The sequence below is a fragment of the Elephantulus edwardii genome, unplaced genomic scaffold (genome assembly GCF_000299155.1).
Source record: "Elephantulus edwardii isolate Elephantulus edwardi_28Jun2011 unplaced genomic scaffold, EleEdw1.0 scaffold00100, whole genome shotgun sequence".
Lineage (NCBI taxonomy): Eukaryota > Metazoa > Chordata > Mammalia > Macroscelidea > Macroscelididae > Elephantulus > Elephantulus edwardii.
The window spans coordinates 1435288-1457025 of record NW_006399850.1 but is presented as its reverse complement, the minus strand read 5'-3'; the positions used below and the strand labels follow the sequence as shown (position 1 = coordinate 1457025).

At 35.3% G+C, this 21738-nt stretch overlaps 1 protein-coding gene across 5 annotated transcripts in view; it reads left to right on the top strand.

The window, feature by feature from the left end:
* RALGAPA1 (Ral GTPase activating protein, alpha subunit 1 (catalytic)) overlaps positions 1-21738 on the top strand; it is a 391173-nt gene that overhangs the window by 176159 nt on the left and 193276 nt on the right. For all 5 annotated transcript variants that reach the window (XM_006891556.1, XM_006891558.1, XM_006891557.1 and 2 more), the window contains 5 exons: positions 1376-1569; positions 1804-1902; positions 2453-2608; positions 4535-4663; positions 10781-10906. In XM_006891556.1, coding sequence (XP_006891618.1) covers positions 1376-1569; positions 1804-1902; positions 2453-2608; positions 4535-4663; positions 10781-10906 — 704 coding nt within the window. The remainder of the gene's footprint in view (positions 1-1375; positions 1570-1803; positions 1903-2452; positions 2609-4534; positions 4664-10780; positions 10907-21738) is intronic.

Here is a 21738-nt window from a genome sequence, read left to right as displayed (position 1 = left end):
CTAATAATTCACTCTGCACGCTTCAGCTGATATGTCCTAAAAAGTTTGTTTTTTGCATAACCAAAATATAATTCGTTTTCTGTTATTTTATTCTGTAGTCATATTTCCCATATTATCTCAGTAATCTCCTTTATACCTATCTCCTTTCCTTCACAACCATCACTACCTACCTAATCCAGGATTTAATCAATGATCACACATTATTACTTCCTTTTTAATCATTTAAAATTTTGTTAGCTTTATTCTGAAAAGGATAAATTAGAAACAAGTTGGCTGATTAATTACTATTTTATGAGAGAATTGAAGAGGAGAGAGATAGTAATAACACTGGTTAAAGTCTTAATGTTGCTTTGTTTTGTTTCAGTGGCTTTACCCTAGAAACGTATTTATTATGAAGAAAGACTAATTACTTTGTAACATTTTTTATACTATAATAACTTGCATTTTTTACATAGAATAAGAAAATATATCTTAAATTTTAAGCAATATTAATTATTTAATGCATAATCAGGAAGAACTTAAGTGTAAATTATCGGTATATTGAGATATTATCTAACATGAAAAAATGCAACCGTATGATTCTTTGTACAAAATTTTTAGTTTTCAAAATTCTTTTGATGCATGGATATGTTTAATGACTTCTAAATTAATTTCTGTATTCTAGTATGTACATTGAACTAAAAGAAACTATAATGATGCCTAGCAAAAGCATCTTTTTTTATAGCTGAGGAATAGTAGCCTTAGAAGAGTTAGTAGGTAACTTTCTCATAATCACATAGTTAATGGCTTAAATAAAAAACCAAGTTTCCTATTAGCTAGTCTAATTATTCTTCTTGTTACCCATATTTCTTGTTCATGATCTTGCTATTTTTAATAGATAAAAAAAATACAGTGAAAGTTTTAGTGGAATGCTTCTTTTCCATTGTTTGTGATAATTTATTTTTATACCAAATCTGACTTAAATGTAACATGTATAAATAAATTTTATTTGGAAGCTTTTTAAGTACTGGCTTCTGAATAGTTTCTTATAAGATCTGCATTCAGCCTGAAGTTTTCTATTAATTTGACAAAGTAGCTGTTAGATAAAAATGAGACTATGTGCTAATTATAAAGTTGAGCTTTAGTTATATCAGTCGTAAAAATTTCTCCATCAGATGCCTGAAATGTGAGTGGTACTAATTATGGACATAATAAAGGATTGTGGGTTGGTGAGATTCTGATATTATCAGGAGAAAAAAAAATTAGTATCTATTGGCATGTTTCTTTATTAACTTTTTTAGCTATTTTAAAAATAGTTCTCTTAAGTTTACCCTTTGTGAATACTTTTTATATAAAAATTGCTTATAGTATTGTCTCATTTTATTTTTTTCTATAGAAATCAGTGAATTTCCATCTGAATGTTGTAGTGTGATGGCAGGGGGTACTCTGACAGGATGGCATGCTGATGTTGCTACTGTAATGTGGCGAAGAATGCTTGGCATTTTGGGAGATGTCAATGCTATTATGGATCCTGAAATACATGCTCAAGTTTTTGATTATCTTTGTGAACTTTGGCAAAATCTAGCTAAGGTAAAGAAAGGAAATGACAGATATGAGGGGAGGAGAGTGGGGAGAAAAAGTAGTTAGAATAAATCTTAGAGGACGCCAAGTTAAACTCCCCTGTAAATGAATGCTTAACATGAAAAGTCCTCTTACAGTGATACAATATCTAGTCTAAAAACTGGACTTCACCTCCAGTTTAAGGTGAAGAAACTTGTGGAGAACAGTTTTCATAGGCCTGTTGTTTTTTTATTATAATTACAGATTAGAGATAACCTCGGCATTTCAACTGATAACATGACCTCGCCTTCTCCACCAGTATTAATTCCTCCACTGAGAATTCTTACACCTTGGCTTTTCAAGGTAAGTTTAATATAAAATTATGGTTTTGACATTTCATTTAGTAAATAAGCATATAGTCAATCTTAAAAATTTGATAGACATCTTAATTATTAATAGCCTTCCAAAGCACTTACTTTTTAAACTAATACTCTTTGGAAGTTGTTAGGTATTTTATTTGCAGATCAGCATCTCATACCAAAATACTGTGCAGAATATATCACTTATTCATTTCACTTTCTTGGTGAAACAAAAGTGAATGTAGAAAAATGTTTTAAACTACTTAAAGTGAAATATAACCTGCAAACTTGATGTTTTGAAATATCCTGTATACTTCTAAAAAATTCATTTTTTAAGGTACTATTAAATTGGTTTGGTGCATTTTCCTAAAGGAAACAGTAATGTGGCTATTCCTGCGTATAGTGTGTATTTTTGAATAGTAATTATTTCAGTAATACTGATTTTTTTAGCTCATTTAAGAGATTGAGTCATAATAGAAATACAAATATGTTTCATGTATTCAACTCTTTAAATACATAGCACATAATATTTAAAATTGATCTTTTAATTGTAGGCAACAATGTTGACTGATAAATATAAGCAAGGTAAATTACATGCTTATAAACTTATTTGTAATACAATGAAAAGAAGACAAGATGTATCACCGAATAGAGATTTTCTAACACATTTCTACAATATAATGCATTGTGGATTACTTCATATTGATCAGGTAAATTGTATATAAGTTTTTCTCTGAATTCTGTTTATTAATTTATGAAAACTAAAATTACCTTGTATAGTGGTTCATATACAAATTACTTTTATTGTATGTTCACTCATTAAACATGCTTGAAAAAAACAGCTGTTACAGTTAAAGTTGATTTGGGTATTAAATCCTTCTTTATCCTAGCTTTATAATGGTCTACTAACCACATCATGTTTTAAAGAAACTAAATTTTTGGCTAGATACAAAATATCTCTTTTTCAATATCGTAACTTTTTCTTAATATCTGGTTATAGAAATGGAACTGGCACTCATGTTTAAGGCAGAGTAAGCTGGAAGAGAGTGGTTTGGAGGATCAGCTATTGAGTCAGGTCCAATTTGACAGCACATAACAGCAAAAACAGTTACTTAAAGGCGTGTGTGTGGTTTTGTTCTTCTAGTTTTAAAGTAGTCCGAAGTTGTTTTTCAGTCTTAAGAATCAGTGCATCAAAATTTCTTTTCTTTTTTTTTTTTTTTTTAGAGTAAGAGATACATTTTTTGCTTAACTACAACACCAATGAGTATTGTCTATTCCTTGATTTCTCTAGGTCTCTTTTTGTTTCTTGCAATAATATTTAATCATTTTCTAGCCACACGTTTTTGGTGTCTCTAGTTAGATTTGTTCGTGTTTAATCTTGTAAGTAGCTGTTGTAATTGGTATTGATTTTCTTAGCTCCATTTATATGTTCTTTTTGTTACTGTAGAGTAATCCAATGTATTTTTTATGATGATCTTGTCTGAGTTGGTTGACTTTGTCTTAACAGTTTTCTTGGTGAATCTTTAGAGTTTTCTAAAGTATACTATTATATCATTACTCTTCTTTGTTAAATTAAATGCCTCTGCATCACAATTACTTATTATCATTCATTGTATTGGCTCATTGACAGTCACTTGACTTTGGATGATCATTTGTTGTTGTTGTTGTGTACCATCAAATTGCAACTGATTCATAGCTCACCTTTCAGTGGATATCCAGAGGCTATTGATCACACAAGAAGAGCTATTTCTTGTCTTTCCCCCGTAGAGCACTTGTGGGTTCAAACTGCAGGGTTGAACTGAACTCCTTACCCCTAGGCTACCAAAACTCCTTTGGACTATCATTAAATGGTTATAAATATGACTTTTGAGCATTTCATTGATGTTCTTGATATTGGTCTTAAGCTTACAGAGTGTGAGAGGTAGTACAGTGTGTAAGTCTTTGTATCCTGATATAGTTAAATTTCACTTACAAATCATTTAAAAATCCTTCGGTTAATATTTTAAAATGCTAGTCTGTCTCTTTATATGGAACAAAACTCTTTTAGAAATGTAAAATAATTTATACTCTTCCTTGTAAAAACATCAAATGAAATGACAGTCTTAATTATTGGCAAAAGATGGATTTAATTTAAAGTCATTCAGATTGAGTAATGCAGCCTAAAATACTGCCTCCTCATAATAAATTCAAAGACCAAGTGAAGAAATAACCATATTACTCATTTTTCTTCAAAAAGGACTGAGGCCTAGATTTCTGAGGCTAGACATCTGTCACCAAGGAACTTAAAGAGGATTGCCACATTACTGATCACAATAGCTTCAAGAGCATGGTTACTGCATGCACGCAACTAGGTGGCAGAGTAATCTTAACCCTATAAACCAAAGGTCCTATTGGTTTGTGTTGTTGTGGAAAAAAAATGCTCTCTTTATTGGTGTCAGGTAGGCAAATGTGTTTTAAATTTATGTTTGATACAGAATATAATATTAAACAAACGATTTGGGAGTATTTATATTAATTTTTCTAGCTAGCCAAAGTATAGTAATATCTGTTTAGCTTTTTTCTTATGATCGTAAACCTATTGATTAATTGATTACATATGTGATGATCTTTTTTTCCCCTTCTTTACTTATCCTAAGGATATTGTCAATACAATTATCAAGCACTGTTCACCTCAGTTTTTTTCACTTGGTCTGCCTGGTGCCACAATGCTTATTATGGATTTTATCATAGCAGCTGGTAGAGTGGCTTCTTCATCTTTTCTCAATGTAAGTCTTTATATTCTCTTCTTCACAACATGAAAAATGTTAGATAACCAAAATGCAACCAACAAAGCAAGAAAAGAAAGGCTATTGCTGACAAAATGTACCAGTCTGATATCCAGTAAAACTTAAGGTGGAATGAAACCTGGTTATTTCTTCCATAATTAAAACAAAGCAACAACTCGAGAGTAAATAAGACACTTTGAAGTGTATGAAAGCATTAAAATTATTTTATGAATTTACCTAGAGGCTACAAAATACATGAAATCTGATTGGTAAAACAAGATTTAAAATTTAAAAATTTCAGGAAACTTAGGGAAGAAATTAAAGACAAGACAATGGCTATACAAAAGAGAAGAAACTGTTGTGAGGTTACTTAACTATGTTCTAGAAGTACATTGTAAATTGTAAAACTGCATATGTGAAGATTGTTCTTAAAGCTGTGGAACTGCATAAAACTTGATACTGTAATTTGGTCATATATGAGTGTTGGAGGTTAGCTAAAGAGAACGGCAATCTGACAAAAAGATGTTAGATTTTATCCCAGGGAACGAAGAAGTGACTATTAAGTAAAGATTATCATCAGATTTTCAGTTTAAGACAGGTCACACTAGAGCATGATACAAATGAAAAATAATCATAAAGCGAAAATCTCTGAACGAAAACTAAGGATACATGGAAGAAGGAAGTCAGTAATACTTGACTAGAACTTTGACGTTTCATTTATTTAAAGACTTAATAGTTAATGAGAAGGACTTTTATGCATAGAAAGCTGCCACTTAGATATCCATGAGTAAATGTCAGGAATACAATGGTATATGCAAATCAGGAGCTCTAGAGAGTTACCAGATCTGAAGGTCAAAAGTTAGAAGACATGATTATATAATCAACTAGAAGAAATAATCTAAATTAAAAAAGAGAAGAGCCTGTATTTATAAAACATGTTTCTCTGGTTTCCTGGAAATGGTGATCATATCTTTATTCATCTTGGTATCTATGTTTGGTAATTGAATGTGCAAGTATTAATTCAGCGCCTAATAGACGTCTTAACATTGTGCTAAGAGCTCTGTTGTTGTTATTAGGCTTTTTAATACATACCTTATATAAAGTGCTCCTTTGAGGAGATGTAGAATAAATGAGATATACTTTTCCATCAAGGAACTAATAGTGGCTGAAGAGACAGAAATGTATATTAATAGCTATATTATGTAGGAAGACCCGTCAACAATCTCCATTATGCACATGAAGCAACCCTGCTTGCTGAAAATGAGGAGGACCTGAGGCATTTACTGCACAAGGTCAAGGACTGTAGCCTTCATTGTATTGAAGCTCAGCTTCAAGAAAACAAAGATTCTCACCTCTGGGCCAGTTGGCAGCATCATGATGTATGGAGAAAAGTTTGAGGCTGTTAAAAGTTACCACTTTCTTGGCTCCACAAACAACACTTTTGACACCAGCAGTCAGGAAATTAAAAGGATAATGGAATTAGGTAAATCTGCTGTTAGAGACCTTTCCAGAGTACTGAGAAGCAAAGATGTCAGTCTAGAGACTAAGGTGTGCCTGATCCAGTCCATGGTCTTTGCAGTTACTTGCTATGCATTAGAGAGCTGGATAATGATTAAGGATGATAGAAGAGTTGATGTCTTTGAGTTGTGGTGCTGGAGAAGATTCTTAAATATACTGTGGACTGCAAGAAAACAAATAGGTCTGTCTTGGAGAGTGTAAAATCAACTTTCTCCGTGGAGGGTGGGATTTTGAAGCTCCACTGCACATATTTGGGCAAGTGGCCAAGAGGGACTGATCCTTGGAGAAGGTCATCATGCTCAGAAGGGTGGAGGGACAGTGCAGGAAAGGAATACCCTGGATGAGAAGGATTGATACAGCAATTAGGGCAATGGGGAATAGGTATATCAGAGTCAGTGAGACTGGCTCAGGACAAGGCAAACTTAAGAGCTGTTGTACATAGGGTCACTGTGAGTCTCAACAATGTAAAATGTAAAACATCAAATAAGTATTACAAGGAGAAGCATAGTTTATACTTAAGTTCATGGAATTTAAAACCAGTCTTCCTAGTTCCAAGCTTTGCCACTGATTTGCTGTATAACCTTAAAAAAATGGCTTACTTTCTCTTTGTTACCTCTATGACATGGAGAGAATAACTGCAGGATTGTTTTTTAAGGGGTAATTAATTAAATTTATAATATGTTTAGTATCTTCTATATGAAATAGAAAATAATTTGGTAACTTAGGAAAAGGAAATACTATTTTTGTTTAGGCCCATCGTGAAGATTTCATGAAAGAAATATTTGAATAGACCTTTGAAAAGTTGTTGTTGTATACTATTCAGTCAGAACCAATTGTAATTATACAATTAATGCTATAATTAAATAGCAGACCCTACAGCAGGTTTTAAAAGGCTGTAAATAGTATAGGAAAAGATTGAACTATGTTCCTTTGAGTTGACAGTACAACTCATTACCCATTAGGCCACCAGAGCTCCATTTTTGAAAAGAGTTACTGTAGTTGTCAGAATAGACTCATAGCTGACTTTCTAGCAGGTTTTCGAAGATAGTAAATCATGTGAGAAGAGATTGCTTATTCTCAATAAAGCAATTAGTGCATTTAAAGAGTAGTAGTATTTTAATAAGTGAAAATAGAGGCAAGAGAAAGTATTACAGGAAGAGTGAAATAGTCATGAATATAATGTTTTTAAAGAACAGCAATCCATTTTGCTTGTTTTTGTTAGTTGCTAAGTGCTGTTGAGTCAGTTCCAGTTCCCAATAGCAGTATGTACAGCAGAAAGAATCCTTTTCCAGTACTGCCCTGTCCTCCCGATGTTTGAATCTATAGTTGCAGCCCTCAGATATAAGTCCATCTTGTTTAGAATCTTGCTCTTTTTAAGCTTCTACTTCAAAAGTGTGAAGTCATTTCTTTTAGTTGTTGTTGTTATGTGCTGTCACATCACCTGTGACTCAATAGTGACCCTGTATACAGCAGTCATAAACCCTGCTGTATCCTGTGTCAATCTTACTGTCTCTGACACACCTACCCATACCAATCCAGTCACTGAATCAATCCATCTCATCGATATCTTTCCTCTCCTGCACTGTCCCTCCACTCCCTCAAGCATGACGTCCCTCTTCAGGGACTGGTCCCTCTTTATAACAAGTCCAAAGTATGTCAGACGACACTTCAGAAATCTTGCCTCCAAGGAGCAGCCTAGTTTAACCCTTTCCAGGATAAACTTATTTGTTCTCTTAGTAGTCCATGGTATGGAAATTCAATATTCTTCTCCAAGACCACAGCTCACAGGCACCAATTCTCCTATCATTCCTAGTCATTGTACAGCTTTCTGATGAATAGCAAGTGATTGCAAAGACCATGGCCTGTATCGGGTGCACCTTAGTCTCCAGACTGACATCATTGCTCTTGAGTACTTTGGAGAGGTCTCTGACAGCATACTTTCCCAAGACAATACGTCTAATCCAGGAAAGTAGTGAACAGAAAGATCAAAAAAGTATTTTAGGCTTCGATAACCAGAATACAATTTGCAGACTAGGAACATTTGGTATGGTATAGGACAGAGTTTAAGTCTGTTGTTCATATAGTTGCTGTGCGTTGTACTTGACTCAGTAGTACTTACCAATGACAATAGATACTTTTTAGAAATTTAGAATATCAAATCTCCATTTTTAGCTAGATTTCAGATTATTTGGTAGGAGATTGAGAGGTAATGCTTTAGAATAATCTTGATTCCCAAGGATCAGAGGTAAAATGTTTTATTAGATAAACAGAAGTAGAGAGAAATAGGACTGATTAGTGTTTTAGGAATATAAAATAAATAAAATCCAAATTAAATGAAAGGCAAACTAAAGTTATGGAAAAGTCACAAAACTGTTATCAGTTTACCAGGCCTTTTGGATATGAGACTAATATATAAGCCAATGTAGCTTTTTAGTTCATAATAAAACTGTTCAATAGGCCAGTTCCTCCAGGTGATTTTCTGAAAGCCTTTCTTAAGATTCCAAAGAGATGGATGGCATAACATCTTGAGGAATACTTTCTATATAACTTTTATCTTCGCTATACATATAGGAGGATACAATTAATGTCACTATTTGGGGAAATTTTTTCTGTTCTGTGGTTCAGCCATGAAACACTTGTTGAAAAGGTATGAATGGAAAACCAAATCATTTTGAGAATCAAACTTGATCCTACATCATGTCCACAGTAAAGTTAAGGACAGTTTTATCCTTTAAGATGTTTGAAGATACACTGTCTAAGCGCTGCTCTTTGGATTTCTGTTTTGGACTTTATACATATCCTATTCATTCTGTTAATATTTTCTTTTAACTGTAAGCAGGAAAATTTTTAGGCAAGTGAAATTTTCCTTTCTTAATTACTAATATGTACCAGATAGAGCCCTATTGTTGTTGTTATGTACCATTGTGTCAGAACCAACACAGAGCTGACCCTCCAGTGGGGTTTGGTGTTTTTTTTTTTTAAATACTTTTAATGAGCATTTACAGAGATTTTGGATTTCCATTCATTCATTGCTGCCCTCCTCCCTCCCCAAGTTCGCTCCTCTCTTTCAAAAGTAAAAGAAATGCTCCTTCCCTGGTACACAATCCCCGCGTACCCCTCCCACTGCCCGCGTACATTCCACTATGCAACCTTAATTGTGGACTCTTGTGATAACCATAAAACCCTATTATGGGTTTTCAGAGGGTCTAAATTGCATGGGAGCAGAGTGCCCATCCTTCTCCCATGGAGCAGCTGATGGATTTAAACTGTGTATCGCTGGGATTCAGTGACTGGGTAATGGAAGTAGGTGTGTCATAGACAATAAGATTGCCACAGGATAGAACAGAGTTTAGGGCTATTGTATATAGGGTTGCTATGATTCGCAAATGACTCAGTGGCACATAACAACAACCACAGAACAACCTTTGGGATTGCAATGCAGCTTTTTACCACTAGGCCACCAGAAATCCCTAGTGTTTCATCTTGTTTCCTATTAACCAAACCCACATTTATAGAAAACTTTTTAGCTAGTCTCTTAATTATCAGCTTTATTTTTGTAGAATAAATACATTTTAAGTTGGGACAATGACTGCAGTGTTACTTTATCCTTTTATGGTGTTGCTAAATAAGACAGTATATGGGTGTTTGGTGTGGGCATGGTTAAAGATAAAAGAGAAAAAAATACTGATAACAGCATCAGAAATTGCTTTTAAAAGGTGAAGTTAAATTCATCTGCAATCTAGGCATAAATTCTAGTTTTATTTTTAGTAAGTAGCATAGGTGATGCTTTTCTTGCATTTATAGTATTTTTATCGTAATATTGGTACCTTTTTCTGTAAGATAGGCATTATTTTCATCATTCTTTATTTAGTTTTACATTGTAACAAATACAATTTAGTAACATTATGCCGTCAGCTATTAGACCAATATATTGTAATATATGAGTTGCTTTTATTTTTGTTTTTCTCAAATTAGGATAAATTTTATGCTGATAAGCAAAATTATATTCTTATTTATAGTTTCATTAAGCAAATATAATTTCTGCTTATTTGCTATACTTGGAAAGCTCTACTAGTACCTGGTTGTAATTTTTATTTAGTTTAAAATTATGACTTGAATGGAAGTTTTGAAAGCAGATTGGATTGTAATTCAACAATTCAGACACATTTTGTAATATTAATTTCAGTATCTACAGTATAATAACAGAAAAAGAAGTTTTCACAATAAAGAAGTTTTCTCACTTCTTGTAATTTTCTTTTGGTTTATCCTTCTGTCCTGTCCTTTGCTGATTTGTGGACTTTATTCTTGGGAAAATACTGCTCCTTTGACCTTTTACTGGCTTTTATTATAAGGTATGATTGTCTCCCTAGTTTTTTTTTGGAAAAAAACAAAACAGAACACCAAACTCTTGAAATCTCTTCTGATTATCCTTTTTGAGAGTAGCATTGTTTATCTGGAATGTATAGATGAAAACCTAAATCTTTTAGTATTTTTCCTTTTCTTATAATTTTGGTTTTTTATGGTTTGATAATAAAATAATTTTCTAAAATTCTATTTTACAATTAAATCTTTTTCTTTTTTTAAAAAATTGATTTATAGGCCCCAAGAGTAGAAGCACAGGTTTTACTTGGATCATTAGTTTGCTTCCCCAACTTATACTGTGAGCTGTCTGCTCTCCATCCCAACATTCCTGATATTGCTGTGTCTCAATTTACAGATGTTAAGGTAAGAAATCGTATGTTTCTTTTACTAGTAAATGATTTTGTCATAAATCTTACATTTGTCCTTTTGCTTTTGATGTACACATTATTTTTAAAGACTATAAAGCTATATCACACAGAAATGAAAGGTGAAATTTCTACTGGAGTAAAATAATTTTTGTATTTGTAATTGCTTGGGAAACTTTTCTCATTGAACCCACTGTATATCTACCTCTTAAGATTAATTCTTTCACTCACTAAACATTTATTAAAATGTCCTGTGAATTAGACACTATTTTGCTAATGACGGACTAACCCTGCAGAGTGCATAATTGACTTCCTCTTCCAACTTCCCCATGTGATAAATAAAACAATGTAATGTACAATTTGATCTGCTTGAGGAAACTGGAGTGTAGGTGGGGATCCTGTACTACTTATGCATTTAAGGATTTGATGTTGCAAATTTAAAATAAGACTGTACAATTTTATTATAGTTCAAATCCACCAGTATCTAGACAGAGTCAGATGAGCAGCCCTCTTCATGGGGTTTACAGCAGCTGATGATCCACTGTCTGGTCACCTATCAGTTCCAACTTGACAACATTTAAATACAATTATATATAATGACTGTGGCTGACTTAAGAGATGGCCATGTCTGAGTTTTACTCTCTCTACAAAGGGGAAAATTATCTCCATCAATAGCATGTTGTTGTTGTTATGTGCCATCGAGTCCTTTGCGACTCATAGCGACCCTATGTACAATAGCCCTAAACTCTGTTCTGTACTGTGCCAGTTGCACTGTCTCTGACACTCCCATCCCGATTACCCCAGTCACTGAATCAATCCACCTCAGGGGGCCTTCCCCTCCTGCACTGTCCCTCCACCCTACTCAGCATGATGTCCCTCTCCAAGGACTGGTCCCTCCTTACAACATGTCCGAAGTATGTTAGACGGAGCCTCAGAATCCTTGCCTCCAGGGAGCCGCCCAGTTTAACCCTTTCCAGGATGAATCTGTTTGTTTTCCTAGCAGTCCATGGTACTCTCAATATTCTTCTCCAGCACCACAGCTCAAAGGCATCAGTTCTTCTTCTATCCTCCTTAGTTGTTGTCCAACTCTCTGATACATAACAAGTGATTGCAAAGACCATGGCCTGTATTACAAAAGCAGAATACCTCACTACTGACACAGCATCATGATAGATAGAGAAAAGATTGAAATTGTTAATAATTTAGTTTTATTTGAATGCCCTGTCAACACCCATGGTAACAACAGTCAAGAGTAAAGGGTATGTTGCCCTAGAAAAAAATTCCTGTTAAGAAACAATTTAATGTTCTTAAAAGTAAGAATGTAGGGGAGCTCTGGTGGCCTAGTGGCAAGGAGCTGCAACTACAATTCCAGAGGCGAACGGTTCAAATCCACCAGATGCTCTGCCGGGGAAGGAGGGACAATCTCCTCCTGTACCAGTCAGATCTGATTTGACGGTACACGCACACAAAAATAATTTAAAAAAAAAAGTAAGAATGTCAGTTTAAAGACCAAGGTGTACCTGATTCAAACAATGGTTTTTCATTTGCTTTTTGTGGTTCTGGAAGTTGGATGATGAGTTAAGGATAGAAGATGACTTGATGTCCTTAAATTGTCCTGTTGACCAAGATTATTGGATATGCCATGTTGTGTGAAAACAAATCTGCCGTGAAAGAGATGCAGTTGTGGTGCTCCTTAGAGGCTAGATGTTGAAACTTCACCTTGTGTACCTCAGGTATATTGTCAGGAGTGTCTGTGGGAAAAAAAAATCATGCTGGAATGGAAAAAGGTCAGCAAATGAGAGGAAGATTCTCAAGGAGATGGATTGGCACGGTGACTGTAACGAGGGGCGTGAACGTATCAGCAGTCATTAGGATAGGAAAAGATTCTGTTCCCTTGTTCATGGGACCACTGTGAGTTGTAGTCACCGTGACAGCATCTAACAACATGAGTGAAGGCCAGACACGCTTCCATGTTCCCCTTACCTACTGCTACCAATTCTTTCAGCAAACATCCCTTACAGAGCCCTCCCTGCTCCATTGCTGGGTCTACTAAGCCACTGCAGTGGCAGCACAGAACTCACAGAACCATCTCTCAATGATAAGATTTATTAGGGAAGGTAGTAGGTTACTATTCAGTTTGGAAATTGGGACACACTTCTTCAGTTGGGATACCTTCTGAAGTGTGTTTCCAAAGCCCTTTAATCTTCCTTCTGGCGGCTTCAGGTCAGTGTTACAAAGCTGTCTTCGTCCTTCCAATTTTGATATCTTCCCATCACAGTCCCCTCCAGTAAGCAAAAACCTCCAGCTCTGGCCTTATGCGGCAGAAGAAGCCCTAGGTTTGATTTGTCTCACATTGCTCTCTGGTTTCTCCTGTTACTGTTACTGCTGTTGTTTTCCTGTAGGTCCTGCTCTGATGTGCTTAGAAATCTCTGGTGCCAAAAATGGACACTGCATTCTCATTATCTTCCAGCTTCTTTGTAGAGAGATTCCCATTTTTTGCTACTAAAATGGGTCGTTTGAAAACTGGCAAGATGGTAAAATTGGTTTGCATATTGCTATACAGATCAAAGCCAGTAGACTAGGAAAGCCATTTTCAAATACCACCATATATTACCACTGTTATAATAATACCACATTATTATCAGCATTGAAATCTGTTCTAACATTTGTTGTTCTCTTTTTCACATTCTTTGAATATAAAATTACTTCTTCACAATCTGCGTTTTTCTTTAGACAACATAAAAAACATTGAAATTATGTGTGGAATTATCTGACAAGTAGTATTTACTCAGCAAATGAACTTGCTTTTACATAAAATTGGAAGGATTAGTGCAATATTACTGTCAATGACAATAAAAGTAATAAGATTTCCTTTTGGTCTATAGGATGTAAAGTTAGGGTTTTTTTCTATTTTTTAGAAGATCTTGATGGTTAAGGATGAATAGTACTTTTAATACTTTTAGGCAGTTTTTAATAGCTTTCCCTACCACACATAATACTTCTGAGTGGCTTTTTCTAGACTAGATGTTGTTAAGGTAGTGTATTCATAATTCATCTGTTAAAACCAATTAAAAGAAGTGCAAAATTAACGGTATAACAGAGTTAACAGTTGATTTGCCATATGATTCCATGATTTCTGCCATCAGCAAGCCCTCCTTTGCTCAGATCCTCATTCCTCTATGTCCCTCGGGTTTGGTGGTTTGGTGGAAGATTTCCCAGAAACTCAGACTATCAGTTTCAGTTGAGCCTGAAAGTGGGAATCTGGAAAAAGAGGTAGCTTTGAGGTCCCATGAGTTTATATAAACCTCGAGTACAATGGGGCTTGAATCCCTTACTAATCTTCTCTCCTTAATGCAATAAATTCTTCAGCACAAAAAAAAAAGTTAATCATTGGCTAGAAAAGACATTTGGAATGATAAACCTTTTACACCACAGGCAGTGTTACAACAAGTTTTTAAAACCAGAACAATGTTTTGTGTAAAGAAAAAACACAAGCAACTCCAAAATAAGAGTGAATTCTATTGCTGATGAAGCAAAAAAGAATGTAAGAAAATGGTTGTTTTTAGCTAAAAAAAAATAATCAAGATTAGTCAGACATCAAACTTAAGTTTATATGTAAGACCCATTTCAAATTTATGATTTATCTGCCTAAGCTATTTGCTTATATAAAATTTTGTACAGGTTATGTTCTATTTTGCTTACATTACCTTTCTTCCTGAACTTAAATGCCTTAAGACACGACTTTTCATATTCTTGGGCTTAAATAGTACATATTAGTATCTATTATGCTAGGGATGAACGCTGGTAATTCTGTGGTTAAACACATGACTACACACCAAAAGGTTGGTATTTTGAACCCATCAGTGACATTGCAGGAAAAATAGTAGTCATCTCTCCCATAAAGGTTAAATAACTTTGGAAATCTTGAGGGAAAAGTACTCTGTCTTATAGGGTTGATATGAGTTGAAGTCCACCCATTGAATATAGGCATTGGGTCTAAGCTAGGACTTTAATTTAAAAAAAATAACTAAAACTTCTTTTTAAGTAGTAAAACTTACTGCTGCTCTTAAGGAGTTTACTTTCTATATTGGCAATAATAAATTAATACATGATTTTTTAAAATAGAGTGAATATATATTTTGCGTGAAAATTTTCAAATTATTTTGGTTTTTCTTTCACTTACTTATTAAAAATAGTTTTAGGCAGTTCTGGTGATAAGAAATTGTGCTACCAATGGAAAGGTACATGCTCTGAATCCATCAGCTGCTTCAGGAGAAAGTTGGGCAATTTCCTCTGTGATTTACTGACTCTGAAAATCCATTAGAGGATGAGCACAAGCAGAATACTATAATTAATCACCATGTTTTATCTATACATATTGGATATTGCCTTTCCCTTCTGGCATTTTACCTATGTATTAATTAATTTTAACTTTTCTCCCTTTTGCCCATCTTTGTTAACCACCTAAAAATGATTCTGTCTATAAACTTTTCCTTTGCATTTTGTAATAGTGGTCTTATACCTATAATTGCCCTTTTGTGGCTGACTCATGTTGCAGAGGAGATTTAGGTTTAATCCACAGAGGGTTGTACAACTAACCTAAAGGCCACAGCTCTCAAGTGGTTTAAATCCATTAGCAGCTGTTCCTGCAAAAGATGGGTACTCACTTCCCTTATGATTTCTTACCTCAGAAATGCAATGGAAGGTCAGGTATACCTTTGTTCAGACTCAAGGAACATGATATTTAGATTATTCAGCATAATTAGTTCTAGATTTATCCATTTTGTTCAGTACTTCAGGAATTGTTCAGAGTTTTTGATACTTAATATTCCACTGATTGTCAAACAATATCACTAATATAATGTGAAAGCAAAATTTTGCTGAAGATTATAAAAAAAAAAGAGTAGAACATTACATCAACAGAGAACTGCCAGAAATACAAGCTGGGTTTAGAAGAGGCTACAGCTCTTGGGATGTCAGATGCTTTTTGCCATAAAGCAGAGAGTACCCAGAGGATGTTTGTTTGTGTTTTATCAACTGTGCGAAGGCATTTGGCTGTGTGGATCACACAAATTGTGGCTACAAGAAGAAGAATGGGAATCCCAGAACACTTGATTATGTTCATGCAAACCTGTACTTCGTTAGACAAAGAAGCTGTTGTCTGAATAGAGCAAGGGAACCCTGTGTGGTTCAAAATCAAGAAGGGAGTGTATCATAGTTGCATCTTTCTCCATATCTTTTCATTCTCTATGCTGAACAGATTATTCAGGAGGCTGGACTTTATGACGTAGAATGTGACATTAGTATTGGAGGAAGGAAGATTCCTCAACAACCTGTGTAATGCTGATGACATAATCTTTCTCTCTAAACTGAGGAGATCTTGAAGTGTTTGCTGCAGAATGTCAGTGATTGCAATCTTGAATATGAATTGCATCTCAACATCCAGAACACAAAACATTTTCACCACCAGACCAATAGGCAGCATTAGGAGAGATGGAGAAAATTGAGGATGTTCATGATTTCATCCTGCTTGGATCCATAATGCTTCCAGGTATTGATGTGTGGCACCAGCAGTCAGGCACACCAAATGACAAAATCCATTTGGGAAAAATCTGCTGTTAAGGACCACTCCAGAGTGCTAAAGCAACAATATAAGTCTACAGACTAAGGTGCACCTGATCCAGGCCATGGTCTTCTCAACTGCTTGCTATGTATCTGAGAGCTAGACAATGACTAAGGATGATAGAAGAATACATACCCTTCATTGTCATGCTGGAGAAGAGTATTGAACATATCATGCCAAGGGAACAGACAGATCTGTAATGGAAAGGGTGAAACTAGGTTGCTCCCTGGAAACAAGGAGTTTGGAGCTGTGTCTCACATACTTTGGGCATGTTGCCAGGAGGGACCAGCCATTGGAGAAGGACATCATGCTTGGAGGGGTAGAGGGTCAGCACAAGAGAAGACGACCCTGGATAAATGCTAAATGGATTGGCACAGTAACTGTGGCAGGTTGAGTCAAGTGTGTCAGAGAGGGTGAGGTTGTCTCAGGGTATGGGAAGATTCACAGCCATAGTTCATAAAGTCTCTGTGAGTCATTGTCTAGTCTATGGCAAATAACAGTGCTCCGTTGTTTCAATGTACTATAGTTTCTTTAGTTGTTTGCACTTTGATGGTCACTTCTGTTCTTTCCAACTTTTGCTGATGTAAATAATACTGAAGTAAACATGACAAAAATTGTGAGGAGGCACAGGATCGATCTGTTGTTCTTAGGGTTGCTGTGGGTTGTAGGTGACTCAGTGACATCTGACAACAAAAAAATTAGCTAATGATATTAAGCATTTTTTCATGGGCTTGTTGACCACCTGAATGTCTTCTTTGTTAGTCTATTCATGTCCTCTCCGCATTTTGTAATTGTATTATTTTTACTTTTTAATGTTGACAATCCCAGAGACTCTACTAGGTTTTTTAAGACAGTTTTATTAGTTTAGCAAGTAGATACAAAGCCATTGTTTAAAAACCCACAACCATATGCTAGATATGAACAATTTCAAATGAAAATGAAGAAAAGAAAACCATTTAAAATACCTAAAAATATTCAAAGATTCATGTACATTCTGTTATAGTCATTCATATGCATTTTATTTCTGTATAATTCCCATTGATCTATTTTTATTATCATCCTGTCTTTTCAAGTTCTTATTTAATCTTTCCCCTTCCTACACTCTTTTTCCCTCCACCAGACTATGCTATCCCAGTGATTTTCCCTCTTCCTTTTTTTTTTTCAATTTAGGTTGTTTATTTTTCATTTCAATGAACATCTACAGAGATTTTGGAATTCCATTCATTCATTGTTGCACCCTTCTCCCCGCAAAAACCCCTCCCCCCCCCCATTTGCTCCTCTCCCTGAAAAGCAAAAGAAAAACTCCCTCATTGGTACTCAATCCCCCCCGCACCTCCCCAAACCCCACCCCCTACCCCCAAATATAATCCACTCTGCAACCCTCATTGCATACTCCTATGATAAAAATAATGCCCTAAAATATAACACTTTTAGACTATTCTCTCCCTCTTCTTTTTTTTGTACTCCCCTTTCTCCTCCTTCCCTTTTTCAACATTTATCCACATCTTGTTCAGTTATCCTCCTATTTTCACAGTAGTGGCCTTGTGCAGTATTTGTCTGTAACTTTTAGTTATGAGTCCCTTATCAGATATGTCATTGCCATCCCAGTTCCTGAGTTTCTGTTTTACCCTGAAATACAAGTGTTTTGATGTGCAAAAGGATTTGAGTTTTTAAAAGTTTCATTCATCTATATTATACTCTCCTGGTTGTAGGTTTTTCTTTCCATTTGGAAATCTATTCATGCCATAGATTAGGGCTTCTAGATTTGTTAGGTTTGAGGTTTTGGTGTGTTGGGTTTTTTTTTTTAAATTTCCCTGATGAACTTTATAGTCTTTGGCTTTACTTCTAGGTCCCTGATCCATCTTGAGTTAATTTTTGTGTATCATGTAAGGTGTGAATGTTGCACATGATTGTCCAGTTTTGCCAGGACTGTTTGTTAAGGTGGATGTCATTTTCCCCATTACTTGATTTCATCTGTTTTTGGAAGATTAATTGACCATAGATAGATGGATTGATTTCTTGTTTCTCAGTTTTGTTCTATTTTCTGTGTGTCATTGTGTCATAACTATGCTTGATTCTTGATTACTGTTGCCTTGTAATAGCTTTTGAGATTAGGGAGTGTGATACCTCCTACCTTGTTTTTCTTTTTCAGAATTACTTTTCTTATTCAATATCTCTTCCCATTCTAGAAAAAAATTAGAAATGGCCTTAGCCTTCTCGTTGAAGAATGATGTTGGTATCTGTATTAAAATTGAATTGATCTTATAGATTGCTTTTGGTAGAAGTATAATTTTCACTATATTGAGTCTTCCAATCCATGAACATGGTATATTCTTCCATTTCTCTAGATCTCTTTGTTTCTAGCTGTAATGTTTTGTAGTTTTCTTTTTATAGGAAGCCTTGATGTCCTAGTAGTGGTAAGAAAGTATGCTGCAATCCCAGAGGTGTGCAGTTTGAATCCATCATCTGCTTCACAGGAGAATGATGAACAGTTTCCTCTCATGCAATTTACTGTATCTAAAGCCTGCTTTACAGTCAGCTATAAGTTGGTTCTGACTCAAAGGTACAAGATAATAGCAGGTTTTTGTGTCTCTAGTTAGATTTGTTCCTAAGCAGTTCATCTTGTGGTTAGTTATTGTAATTAATATTCTTTTTCTTGTGTGTTCTGTAGAGAGAGAAATTCCACTGATTTTTGTATGCTGCTCTTGTATCCTGCTTCTTTGCTGAATTGCTAGACTATGTCCAGCAGTTTTCTTGCTGAAACTTGAGGGTTTTCTAAGTATACTATCTTATCGTCTGCATATAGAGATAGCTTTACCTCCTCTTTACCAATTTGGATGCCACTTATTCCCTTCTTTTGCCTATTGCCCTTGGTAATACTTGCAATACAATATTAAATAGGAGTAGTGTTAGTGGGCATCCTTGCCTAATTTCTGTTCTCAAGAGAAAAGCCTTTTATCTATCTCCATTGAACATGATGGCTATTGGTTTATAGTTGTTTTTGTTGATTGCCTTTGAGTCGAGCATGACTCATAGTGACCCTATGAACAAAAGGTCTGAAGCCTTTTCATAACTATTGACATTTATCAAAGTAATAGAGTTTCCTGACGCATGGTGTTTAGGAACTGGATGCCACTCCTACTTCCAATGGTTTATAGTATATGTCCTCAATTTATGTTGAGATATTTTCCCTCTATTGCTATTTGGTTAATACCATTAGAGTATGTTGGATTTTGTCAAAGGCTTTTCCTACATCAATTGTGGTAATCATATGGTTCTTATCCTTTGCTTATAAATGTGGTCATTCACATTTACTGTTTTATTTTAAACAATCCTTTAATGCTTGTTAATAATCTCACTTGGGGGGAAAAATCTCACTTGGTATTGATCTATTAGTCTTTTGATGTGTTATTGGCATCTGTTGGCTAAGATATTGTTAAGGATGCTTTCATCTATGCTTATGGGAGGTACTGGTCTGTAGTTTTCTATTTTGGGGGTGTCTACCTGATTTTGGTATCTGGGATATGTTTATTTCATAGAATGAGTCTGGTAGTATTCCTTATTTTTTCTTTTCTGAAATAGTTTATTCAGAATTAGTGACAGCTCTTCTTGGAATGTTTGGTAAAATTGGCTTTTAGAGCCATCTGGTCCAGGCTTTTTTTTTTTTTAATTGACAGGATTTTGGTGGTGTTTTTTTAAATGAACTACTCAGTTTCTTCTTTTGTGATGAGTCTATTCAGGTGTCTACTTCATCTATGTTAGTTTAGGTAGATTATGAGTTTCTGAGTATTTGCCCATTTTGTCTAGATTTTCATGTTTGTCAAAGAATACTTTTCATAAAATTCCATTATCCTTTTTACTTCACTTGTTTATTTGTTGTGCCATCGAGTCACTTGCGACTCATAGTGACTGTACAACAGCCCTAAATTCTGCTGTATCCTGTGTCAATCTCATTGTTTCCAACAAACCTACCAGCATTACCCTCTTCATTCAATCAGTCCATCTCATCGAGGGTCTTCCTTTCTTGCACTGTCCCTCCACCGTTCCAAGCCTGACGTCCCTCTCCAAGGACTGATCCCTCCTTGCATCATGTCCAAAGTATGTCAGACAAAGCTTCAGAATCCTTGCCTCCAAGGAGCAGCCTGGTCTCACCCTCTCTAGCATGAACCTATTTTGTCTCTTTTTCATTTCTTAATCAAATTATTTTCATCTTTCTTTTCCTTTTTTAGGTTTGCTAGTAGTTTGTCAATTTTATTGACTGTTTCAAAGAACCAACCCCTGGTCTTATTGATAGTTTCATTTGTTTTCTATTCCATTTATTTCTGCTTAAATTTTTATAATGTCCTTTCTTTTAGAGTTTGTTTGCCATTCTTTTTCTATTTGTTTCAGATAATTGAGTTATACATAATCGATTTTCATTCTTCCCTTTTTTTGGCTAAGCTTTGTCTCTCATATTTTGCACATGTTGCTGGGAGAGGCTGTTTCTTGGAAAGGAGCATCATACTTGGAAAGGTAAAGTTCAATGAAAGAGGGCAAGGCCTGCAAAGGATGGATTGACACAGTGACTGCAGCAATGGTCTTAAGTGTATCAGAGATGATGAAGATAGCACAAGATAAGAAAGAATTCACATTTATTGTTTATATGATTGTTAAGGATTTTAGTCATCTCAAGGGCTCATAATAACAACAGCTGTAAAAATGAACAATAACAAATGTGAGGCTGGCGGAGCTCAACTCCACCTCCTCAAAGGGGAACTGTTCCCATTAACAGCAGCCACTGCATAAAACTGATCCCTCTGAGGTCAGACATTTCCCCACCCTACTCTAGTGTGCCTGTTGTTGTTGTTATGTGCCATCGAGTTGCTTGCGACTCATAGCGACCCTATGTACAAGAGCTCTAAATGCTGTTCTATCCTGTGCCATCCTAGCCATCTCAAACGCACTTATTCCCACCGCTCCAGTCACAGAATCGATCCATCTCACCAAAGGTCTTCCTCTCCTTCGCTTCCCCTCCACTCTGCCAAACATGATGTCCCTTTCCAAAGACCAGTCCCTCCTTGCAACATGCCCAAAATATGTCAGATGAAGCTTCATAATCCTTGACTCCAGGGAACACTCTGGCTTCACCCTCTCCAGGACAAACCTGTTTGTTCTCCTAGCAGTCCATGGTATATTCAACACTCTTCTCCAGCACCACAGCTCAAAGG